At 31.3% G+C, this 12,093-nt stretch overlaps 2 protein-coding genes across 2 annotated transcripts; both read right to left on the bottom strand.

The window, feature by feature from the left end:
• Positions 1-2,825: 2,825 nt before the first annotated feature.
• On the bottom strand, positions 2,826-6,736 carry LOC111397095. Its single transcript, XM_023023830.1, has 5 exons — positions 6,381-6,736; positions 4,125-4,196; positions 3,942-4,041; positions 3,704-3,832; positions 2,826-3,283 (listed from the first exon to the last, which is right to left on the bottom strand). The coding sequence occupies exons 2-5, from the start codon at positions 4,166-4,168 to the stop codon at positions 3,242-3,244; spliced, it is 315 nt and encodes a 104-aa protein (XP_022879598.1). The 5' UTR covers positions 4,169-4,196; positions 6,381-6,736; the 3' UTR covers positions 2,826-3,241.
• A 328-nt stretch (positions 6,737-7,064) lies between these two features.
• On the bottom strand, positions 7,065-9,210 carry LOC111397940 (UDP-glycosyltransferase 83A1-like). Its single transcript, XM_023024903.1, has 2 exons — positions 8,712-9,210; positions 7,065-8,027 (listed from the first exon to the last, which is right to left on the bottom strand). Exons 1-2 carry the CDS (start codon positions 9,208-9,210, stop codon positions 7,138-7,140), a joined length of 1,389 nt encoding a protein of 462 aa, XP_022880671.1. The 3' UTR covers positions 7,065-7,137.
• Positions 9,211-12,093: the final 2,883 nt, after the last annotated feature.

Here is a 12,093-nt window from a genome sequence, read left to right on the forward strand (position 1 = left end):
TAAGATAATTAATTAATGAAATATTTAAATAAGAAATTAAAATAAATACTAATTCTTTATTTAAATAAGTGATTAAATAAATAATTAAATAAAGTTATTAAATTTTAAATACATAAAACCAATTAAGATAATTAATTAATGAAATATCTAAATAAGAAATTAAATTAAATATTAATTTTTTATTTAATCAAGTGATTAAATAAATAATTAAAAAAAGTAATTAAACAATAAATAAATAACATACATAACTAATTAAGACAATTAATTAAAGAAATATTTAAATAAGACATTAAAATAAATATTATTATTTTTATTTAAATAAGTGATAATTTGAATAAAGTAATTAAATATTAAATAAATAATATACATAACCAATTAAGATAATTAATAGAGAAATATTTAAACGAGAAACCAAATTAAATATTAATTTTTTTATTTGAGTAGGTGTTTAAAATAAATAATTAAATAAGGGTCAATTAAGATAATTAATTAATGAAATATTTAAAAGAGAAACCAAAATTAAATATTAATTTTTTATTTGAATAAGTGTTTAAAATAAATAATTAAATAATTTATTAAATATACATAATCAATTAAGATAATAAATTAATAAAATATTTAAATGAGAAATCAAATTAAATATTAATTTTTTATTTAAGCAAGTGATTAAATATATAATTAAATAAAGAAATTAAATATTAAATAAATAATATACATAATCGATTAAGATAATTAATTAATGAAATATTTAAACAAGAAAGTAAATTTAATATTAATTTTTTTAATTTGAGTAATTGTTTAAAATAAATAATTAAATATAAAGTGAAAAGTGAAAAGTGTTTGATTTTTTAATTTGTAAGTTAAGGGTATTTTTGTCTTTTGAAACAAAATGCTATTTTTGTAATTATATAAACTACCTAAGGGTATTTTTGTCTTTTACTCAATAAAAGGCTATTTTGGTGATAGGCAAAATTTTTTTGGTTAAAGTGAAAAATTGCACCTTTGACTTGGCCAAACTAAAAATTACCCCCCTATACCGAGACCTTGCTCCAACTTTTGCAATATTGCAATTATGGTTCCCTCATTTTAAACTCTTTCTAGTGTAATCTCACATCTTTGGTTTTCTTCAAATTACCTTTTTCACCACATTGGTCTCCAAACTTCCAAACTTTGCACTTTGGTCCTTTAAATTTAGTTCACAACTTTGGTTTTTTTTTTTCTTTCTTTCGAAATTTGGTCCATTAAGTTCCAAAATATTCAAGTTGATCCCAATGTTCTTATTGTCCATTTTAGTCTCCCAAAACTTTCCAAATGTCAAATTCAGTCCTGAAAACTTACGAAATCATCAATTAACTATCCAGAGCTTCCAATCAAGTACTCAACTTCCCTATAGCTATTAAATCTGACTCGTTTTGCTCCAGTTATGCTCCATATGTCTTTTGTTTTGCTTAATACATCTCCAAGTCGAGGTTTTCACCAAGAAAAAAAAATTACACACACTAATATGAGTAAAAATCCATCCATCCAAACAATCAATCAATAAATTGATTTAAGAGTCTTGATAAGCATGTAAACCACACTTATTAGTTAACTGAACTCGGTGCTTGAACTGCTTCATTGGCAGTTTTAATTAAACTAGTTTTGTGACCGTGCAATGCATGGGTTGACTTTTGTTGAAGGTAATATTAGTTTGTTTAGTATTAGGGATTCACGTGAGATCTGCGTTGAATGAGTTTTTGTTTAGCAAAGAGAGTATTTAATTGGTGTATAAGGAAGTCTGAGAAAAAAATGAAGATGGAGCTAAGTGTATGAAGAAAAGTAGAAAATACATTAGCATTGAACATGAAATACTAAAAGTAGCTCAAAACCAGTCGATAAAAAAGAAAAAAGAAGAAGAAACAAATGGAGAAATGCAAACAGCACAACCGTGAACTAAAAATATAAACTTCCATACGGAGAAACAATGGCACAAATTGTTGGATATTGGTTAAATAAATCGAGAATTGGAAATCGATTAAAGTGACTTCGTATCGACTTCGACCAAATACTCAAAAGCTCGATTCAATCCGTTTAAGCAAAATTGTTTGCCACTTCGCGGCTTCGGGGCGCACAAACGGGGATCGACCTGCCCGGTCAGGTCGCGAGGGTCGAGGGGGCAGCGCCCCTCGTGGGGGGTCGGGGGCAACGCCCCCGAAAGAGAATTTTGATTTCTCTGCATGTATTGAAGGGTATATTTGACATTTCAAAAACCAATATCGGATGAATGAGAAATTACGAAAAAGGACGAAAATCAGTGAATAGACACCTTTTTATAAAGGTGGTGCATTGTTTGGAAAGGATGCATGGTTTGGCCCCAACCATTTCGTCCACACCCTTTCATGGTCTATAAATAGGACCCTTTGGGTGTCCTATTCCTCACAGTTTGATATGCAAAACGTCTCTCATCCTCTCTTCTATCCAAAATCAAAATCATTCATTTATTTTGATTTTCTTTCATTTCATCCTTGGAGTACATAAGCCTAAATTTGGTTCGTTGTACTTGTATTTTGGAGTGCTACAAACACAAGTGTAGCCGTTGTATCTTGGGAGTCGATTGCCGAAATCCGTAGGCACCGTTGCGGGGCAAATTCGACTTAAGGACAAAGAGTCCAACTCTTGCCTCGGCTTTGTCCCAATCTTTATACTTATTTTTGGCGTCTCTATTCACAAAATTCTTCCAACACAAATAACTAAAGAAACTAAAATATTACCATTAGCCCTCAGTAATTAAAAATTAATATATGATGGTATTTAGGGGGAGGGCAGAAAAATAACAGAGGAACACAAATTATTAAGATTGTCGTTTAAAATTGTAGTTCTCAATTCAATCCTGGTAAGAACAATAGAAAGCCATACAAACCACAAACACGATGCAATGTCAATGTGTATATTGCAATTATTACTTTAATACATTTTCTCTTGCTCCCTCTGAAAATTTGAATTGAAATGATTTTTTGAAGTTACAATAACAAAATTTCCTCCATTTTTAAGTTGTGATTCTGCAAATTATAAAAATAAGACAATAAGCATATTCAATAGTCATACAGCTGAACATTTTTCAATCAAATGAAAACAATGTAATCTTCAGTAACAACAAAGTAACAGCAAACTGTATTATATTTTTTTCTCACACTATCAAGGCAAGTTTCAAATAATTCAAAGTTAATTATTAGATATGGATGTCTAACCATGAAATGCCTCCTTATTGGAAAAAACATTTCTGCATTCTGTCATCATCCTTCATCTAAATTTTTAAAGATAAATTATAATAGCATGTTAGAAAAGCTCAAGTTATATAGCATTGCTAGATTAAAACATTCGACTACTTCAACAATCAATTTTTAAAAATACAAACCACCGAGTTAGCTGAGAATAATAGGCTCTGCATTGAAGATAACGAGATTAATACATTTGAAATCTAGTAATGGCTCGCAAATGATAAGTAAAAAAATGAAACGCAAAATAATCTTAAATTTGTGGAACATCAATGGAAGGAATTATAAATTATGTTCAACCCAGAGACATTTTATATTATAAAAATGGAGTAAGAAGCATGCATATACCCCTAACATGCAAATGGAAAATCTAAAAATTCGGCAAATGGAAGCACCATGTCAACTAAAAAGTAGTCTAATGGGAACAGTTTTTTGCTTTAAATGTATACCTGTAATTTTATTAACATAAATGAAGACATGGTTGCAGGAATAGGCACGGGTTCTGATCCCTGGAACAAGGGTTTATCACTTGAATGCAACTTTGGGGTTGGCTGAAACAAGCTCGACAGGTGCTTTACCTGAAAGGAAGAGAAACAAGAGGTGGAAACATTTGCAGTTTGACTTCTACAAATACACATTCTAAAATATAAAAATGCTGATAAATGAAAAGAAAGGTTATCATCTTACTTGGGATGTGGTTAACTTTTTTTTTAATTTGTGTGTCCTTTCATCATAACTATCTTTGATTGCTTTCTTAAATATATTCTCAGGTTGTTGAAGGCAATCACTGTGAACAGTGAAGCGGATTTGTATAATGACTAATCATTATTATAAAAATATACTCGAGCTAAGAATGAAGACAGAACAAACCTGAGCTGGGAAGGCCCCCCATTTGCAGCCAGTTCAAGTTTCATGACACCTGCAGAAGATACTTCACAGATTCTACAATACAACAAATTTGCAAAACTTCAATTCCTTATTTTCGAGAAATGACATTTTTCCACAGGCTCACAAATTTTACATTAGGATAAATATGTTTTCATGAACTAAACCAAGTAACTATTGATGACTGGCATAATGAATACATACATTATCTGTCCATTCAGCTTAAGCATTTTCCCAATCAATTGTTCGAAATAAAATAAAATAAAAAATACATTTAAAGAAAAAAGTTCAATTATTAAATCTCAAATTCCGAGAAATCAGCTTCCTTTAGTTGAAAGAAATTGAAAATCTGTACCTTGCAGAATTTTTAATCACTATATCTTTGGAGCATAGTTCACCAGAATCTATCAAAATTCCCTATATCTTTGGAGCAAAATTTCATCATTCTTCACAAACTATTACGTTCTCTGTTGCTATAACTGTTTACACAATGATTCAAGCCAAAAAAAAAAAGAAAAAAATAAGAAAAGAAAAGGGAGAATTGATTTGTCTCTGTTCTCTGTTGCTATAATTGTTTACACAAATGGATGGTGCAAAAGTTTCAAAATGTACAATTATTCAAGATTCTTTCTCCAAATTGAAGAAATTTTGAAGTTCGAAACTTAAGATTTAAGTATAAAAGAAGATCAAGTGTTCAAGATTTCCTCAGAGCTAATTAGGCTTGGCAACGGTTCGGTTATGGGTCGGTTCGGCCAAAACCATAACCGCTCCACTAATTTTTTGACCATACTATAACCGCACCATAACCACGTAAATCGATTCAGTTCGGTTCGGTTCGTATCTCGGTTCGACACGATTCGATTCGGTTAATAACCACGAAAATAAATTATTTTTTATAAGTTTATCCGTCAAATTGATATAAAATAATTTATGAAAAAAGTGAATGAAAACAAAAACATAATATTCCAAACGAAAATGCAAACATTATGAAACAATATTCCAAACGTAAATGTAAACATTATCCTAATTTTCAATTGTAAAATATAAATTTAACAAACAATATTATAAATATAATAATACTAAACTTTTCCTTCATTCTTAATTGTTGTGCATCGAAGTTACTTGATTCATTCTTCCCTACAAGTCTTACTAGCATAGATCAGTATTCAAAGTTGATTCCTATTCATCCTTGGCAATACTGGCACGTCTAGAAAAACATCGAACTCTGTTTTTACATGATCAGGAGTAATAGAATGACTAACAAATGTAACAAATTTTTGAAGGCAACGATAACTTGGACCGTAGAGGCAATGGAGTCGTGCGTGAGTTTGTGATTTGTGGAGAGTAGGGTTTGCATTTATATATTGTAATACTAATGCTATTATGGGCTAATGGTAAGTGGGCTGGCCGAATGAGTCAGGTAGATGTAATGAGGAGGGGAGGGATTGTGTGTTGATCTGGATAGAAAAGTAGTGTAAAGCCCAAAATCAATTCAATTGTATTTTTTTTTTATTTTTTTCTTTTTAGTGGGTAATCGGTTCGGTTTCGATTCAACGACGTAAATACCATACCCGCACCATTACGAACCGATTCATTAAAATCAAAACCATATCCGCCCCATTGCACCATCGGTTCGATTTTTTTCACCACATTCGGTTCGGTTAACCGCGATTTTCGATTTTGACGGTTCAAATTGTTATCTCTAGAGCTAATTAAGTGTAGTTCTCAAAAGAGAATTGATTTAGCGGGAGATAAATCATTCTTAAAATAGTTTGAAAAATTTTTGTATTCTTTTACTATCTTTATTTTTCAATCTTTATCGTTCAATCGTAGTCTATCTTTTTTCTGGAACTCATGCTACAAAGCATCCGAGTTTAAAAAAATTCACAAAAAAAAAGGAAAAGAAAAAAAAGAAATACCAATCCAGTCGCAACCCTAGTTTACATACACATCTCATACAAAAATACTTAAAAGGCATATAAAAGGAGAAAATAAACTCATTAAGATTAGTGAGTGCATGTAGTTCACCTAGTATATTTTATAATTATATCAAGTATAACATATGAAAATGTAAAGATACTATTTTTTAGCAAAACAATAAAAAAGAATCCCCAAAAATAGAAAGATCACATGAATTTCTTACCATTCGACGATTTCCATGAAAGATAAAAAAGAAATTAGCAAAACTTCTAAAATTCCATCGAGAAAAAATGATGAAACCAAGATGAAATAAAATAGAACCTTATGAGATGGAGATTATCCTGGCAGCTGCCAAAACCACCGGACAAATCCTGTGCAGATTATCTATTATTTTATAACGTTTATCAGAAGTTCGAACTAAAAAAAAAAAAAGAAAAGAAACAAAGATCGAACACAAAACCAGTAGATCTGAAGGAAATGGGAGAAAAATACAGACGAATGAAGTTTTGAGGATTAATTTCAATCTTTTGGGTTTCTTTGGTTGTTCATTTGTCGAGTCGGGAGAAGAGAAATGAGAGAAAACAGAATTGAAGTTAGGATTGAAGCAAAAGGTATCGACAATAATGGCTCCTTGTAGACTTTCGTTGAAAGTCTAAAGATACAGTAAAAGATATTTTTGGAATGAACAATATGAAACAATAAAAAAAACCTTAATAGTGCAACCCAGCTTGGCTACAGTGTGGATACCCAGTTTGGCTACAATAGTGTGAAAGCTCCTCCACCAAAATGAACAGTAAATTCCTCATTCTCTCTAGTGTAGAATTATATACATGGCAATATTTCTCAATTTTCATTTTAATTGTAGTGCGCCCGCGTGTGTGAGAGAGAGAGAGAGATTCCCTTAGTGAGCCAATTGACAAAAATTGAGCCTAGTGACCCAATTCAAAGTACAGCTACATCAAATGAACGTTTTTTCACTCAGAAAATATAAATCCATTACTTAATTATTTAAAATTTCACAAGATTCAAGGAGAAGCCACGAAACATGGAAATAAATCTAAATACAACTTAATCATCTTCAATTTTTCAAATGATGGATAAAACTATCGAAATTCTGAGAAGACGATCCCAATCCGCTTACATTCTTGGGAGCCATTTCCTTCAGTTTTATGGCACTGACTTTAATACTGTATTCCGAAAGCAGCATTTCTATTTTAGTCATAATTTCATGCCTTGATCTGAGTCCGTTCTCGTCCGGGTTCAGTCTCAAACCAATCTTCCACACATCGCAAATGTAATTCTGGTTGTGGAATTGATCCGAAAAATAAGGCCAACACAAGAAAGGAACTCCCATGCTTAAACCCTCCACGGTTGAGTTCCATCCACAATGGCTTAGAAAACAGGCGATAGAAGAATGAGCTAAAACTTTTTCCTGAGGTGCCCATTCGACAATTTTTCCACGCTTTGCCACTCTTTCCCGGAAGCCATTTGGGTACTTGACACTCGATCCATTAGCAAGATTTGATCTAACGACCCATAGAAAGGGCCGCCCTGAAAGTTCAAGTGCCAGTGCTAGTTCATTTAACTGGTCCTGACAGAAAACAGCTATGCTGCCGAAAGAAACATAGATCACAGAGCCAATTGGTTGTTCTTCTAACCAGCTAAAACACGTCGTATCCTCCAGCCAAAAGCTCCCATCAATGGCAGATGATTCCTGTTTATTAGTGCTAACCAATGGTCCAATAGGCAAGAAGTTGGGAATCAAATTACCAGCTGATGATTCGAGTTCATTAAATGTATTGCAGAGCATCCACTTAGCATGATTTGCTGTTTTTCCAGCAGCTGCGAAACATTCAAACGCTATCTTTTGAGTCTTTAGGTCACCTGGGATGCTCCATGTAAGTTCATTTCTTCTCCAAGGAGGTATATTATCTGAAAGGTCGATCAGTTCATTTTTCGCAACAGATCCTGCAGGAGAGTAAATTTTAAGAATTTTCGAACTCTTATAGTTTCAATTACATCACCTCCCTTCCAATTTCGAACCCTCATGTTTAACAACCTATCAAACGCACCCCATCATGTATAGTTCAAATTAATTTTCATTAGAGACCTAGCATGTGCACAATTTTCTTAAATGGTGGTGGAGATACTTGAACTTGCGCCTTTTGTTCGATCTCACAAACTGTTAGAGGACACGTCAAACGATGAACCCAAAAAAATAAATAAATAAATAAAATAAAATCATGTCATAGTGTCAGATGCTATGACATAATCCTTAATATAATGTTATATGATATCTTATCATTTGACCATTTAAAATACGGTTAGTTTTTCTATCCGTGTTATGCTATATTACCATATTGATTTTATTAGAATTGTCTCAAATTAACAGTTGACAGCATTTCATTGGTAGTTGGCCCAAACACATTTTCCAATTTCAAACGAAATGTTGCCAAGTGTTAATCTGGCATAATTCTGGTAAAATGGCATAACTATTTCCATCCAGTCATCTACTACCATATACACGTGTGTCAACATTTATGTTATTTTCCTTTGGCAAAGTAGATTAATCTCAAAAATAATAATAATAAAATAAAGGGTGGAGAAGAAGAAGAAGAAAATAGTACAAAAAGAGCAAACATAGAACTTTACCATATGTATCAAGATTTCCTGCTCGAATAAGCTTCGGAATTTGAAGTATCATGGCCATGCCTGCAGCTGCAGCAGGGTGAAAGACTACTGATTCAGCTCCCAATTTTTGTGTAACATCAAGTATCCATCCAATTGTGATATCAGCTATTACACAAGTAATCTTTTCGCCACTGTTTTCACAATTAATTTTCTCAATCAAATTTGTCAAATTTCCAGGCATCGTTCTTATAACACTTTCCATTAGCTCGATTCCAGGACTTCTGTCATCCTCAGGTGGCAATCCATCTGGAATTGAGATCAGTTGCATCCAGTTTTTCTTCTTATCCTCCTCAGACATTGCAGCAAACACTTTTCCATGTATATATTCCGTGTTAACGAATGTAACCTTAATCCCTCGACTGGCAATTCGTCGACACAATTTCATGAGCGGCCGGACATGTCCTTGAGCTGGAAATGGAACAGCCAATACATGTGGTCGTCTCTTGCCCTTAACTGCCATTGCTTCTAACGTTTGTGTTACCGTTCAACTGAGAATACAACTCATTACATAGGGTAGTAATTCCCCATTACTTGTTCTCTGATCGTTGCAAATTAGTTTTTTTAATAGTTTATGACAAAATCCGCACATCATCATTAGATTATTAAGAATTGGAAGCACATGAATTACATTTATATTTTAGAATGTTTCTAGACAAAAAATTCCGACAAGATAATATTTTTCAAGATCGGAACACATGAATAACATGTATAGTTAACGTGCTCGAGCAAATAATTATCCAACTACGACAACTTCATTTTTTTTCTTTAAATAAATTAGGGGAACACATACAGAAACGTGTATAGTTTAACACGGAAAATAAGTCAATTATAAGTGCTAGCATGAGCTTCATTTTTTTAAATTGATTATTGAGTCATATGAATAATAACAAGAAGGATATTTTAGTTTTAGGCTTCCTTGTTCATTCTTAAATAAAGATTGTTGTTAATAATTATACAAAGACAGTGAGTTCAGAACAATAGATCGAGGTTTCTAATAATCATGTGTAATAAATATGTATTGAATTATCAGAATTACCCGTTTGGCCCCGTTAAAATTATAATCTATTTTTTTTTCTCTTTCTCTTTCTTTTTATCAATCACACATTCTACAATAAAATAATATTATCGTAAATCTAAATTTTTTCTTTTTTTTTTAGCCACACATTTTTTAAGAAAATATTATTTCAAAAATTATAATTTCAAATAGCGGGGGCCAAAACCAACCCAGTAACCTAGCATCGCAATTATTAATTAAACAAGATAGTATGTGACACACTGAGAATACAATTTAAAAACAAATTTTAGGACCATAACTTTTATGGATTTTCAATTACATATTATAGTTACTTTTATCAAAATTCATTAAGCCCTTATTTGGTCCCCATTATTTATAATATATATTTTTCTCTCTTTTATTTGTAATCGCATATTCAATAAAATAATATTACAGAAAAATTCAAAACTTTTATTTATTCACATATTCTCTATTAAAATACTATTCCAAAATTCATTTTGGGCATAAAATAGATGTCAAACAAGCTCTAAAACTCTTATCAAAATAGTTGTGAAACAACCCAGTTTTATTAATACAGCCTATTTGCTGAAGATTAATATCAGATTTTTAGTATATTTTGATAAAAGTTGATGAAATGTGTAATTAATAAAGTATGAAATTTCTTAAATATGTAATTAAAACTGATTGCTAACTTTGAATTTGAATCTATGAATAATTTAAAATGAAATTTTGGGGCTGATTGATTGACAGAGATGGCACGAGAAACCGATGGTCTCCAATTTCTTTTCTGGATTATTTAAATCATTTCAGTTGGATTTTATTCGATTCACAGAATGCATTAAGGTGGCAGATCAACCATGTGAGACAAACCGACACCATTCTCAGAACATGAAATAAAAAGAAAGTGTTTACCATGTGGCCTCTAAAGGCATCTGACGCGGAATGGTCTTCACGCTGCCTTCTAAGGCAGGATCGATAAATTCGGTGATATCTATAAAATAATAACGATGGTTCTGGAAAATTTGAATATTATATGAATATCCTCATTCTAAACATGAAATCCAGATCTCTCGGTATTACTTCTCAAGACTAAGCTCCTGTTTGAGCTCCATTTATTTGAAATGCAATCTTCTGTCTTTCAATTTTTTCATTCACATTCTCCAATAAAATAATATTATATATAAATTCAAAACTTTTCATTTTTTTTTAACCGTACAGTTTTTTAAAAATTACTATTCTAAGACATATTTTCGCCGAAATTTGATATTAATGGAGCCCAAATAAGGGCTAAATAATTTCTCCACAACCTATTTATGCATGCAATACGTAGAGGTGATAGTCCGTATCTCTGGCAGAGTCTAATGTAGGGTCATCAGTTTATTCAAAAGGCATTTGGTGAGAGAGAAGACATTTCGATTTTGGGCAATTCGATCCGACTAATACTAAAAAACAAGCACACGAATTTCAAAATTGATCTGTTCAAAATTTACACTTTTTAGAATGCTGCTTTAACCTTATTAAAAAGAAAAAATAAAAGAGTAAAATTAGAGCGAAAATGAATGAAAATCAGCTATCGAACCATCACATCAATCTATAATTAATCATGCTACATGTACATCTTCTTTTACATATTTTTGACATTGTGCCATGTGACGACACATCATTAGACAATTTAAAAAAAACACACATTTCAGCCTAATACTTTCCGAAGTTCCACATAGAATGTCACCAATATGTAACCCACGAAATGTATACTTAGCATAATTCATCTATAATAGGCATCAAATTGCTTTGTACAAGGACAAGGCATTCGTGATTAAAAGCGCTTTCTTAAAATATTTCCTTTCTTCTTTTTGTAGGAATATAATTATTAGTGAATAAGTATATTTAGGAATAAATATTTGTTTTTCAGTTCATTAAAGTTGAAAAAAATTAGATCAATTATTTCAACAATAAGTTAAAGTTCTCCTACGACCTACGTGACAGTAAAGTAAAATATTAGAAATATTTGGAAAATAAATAAAATTTCAAGCTTCGTCGAGAATGTCCTAACCTTAATCAAAGCAAAATTACCATTTCCAAAATATATTTGTATACGTAATTTTTTATAAAATATTTGCTTATTAAGAAATATTATTTACCTTATCATCAAAATAAGTAAATATCAACTTTAAACCTACTTATTTATAAGTAAATTTAGGTATAATAAGCTTAGAGTAAACATGTTCTTTTGTGAACATAAGAAACAAAGATAAATGATGCTAGAAATTAAGGAAACAATCGGGTGGAGCCTGGGGGGATGAGTAAATTTAGGTATAATAAGCTTAG

The sequence above is a fragment of the Olea europaea genome, chromosome 7 (assembly GCF_002742605.1).
Source record: "Olea europaea var. sylvestris chromosome 7, O_europaea_v1, whole genome shotgun sequence".
NCBI lineage: Eukaryota > Viridiplantae > Streptophyta > Magnoliopsida > Lamiales > Oleaceae > Olea > Olea europaea.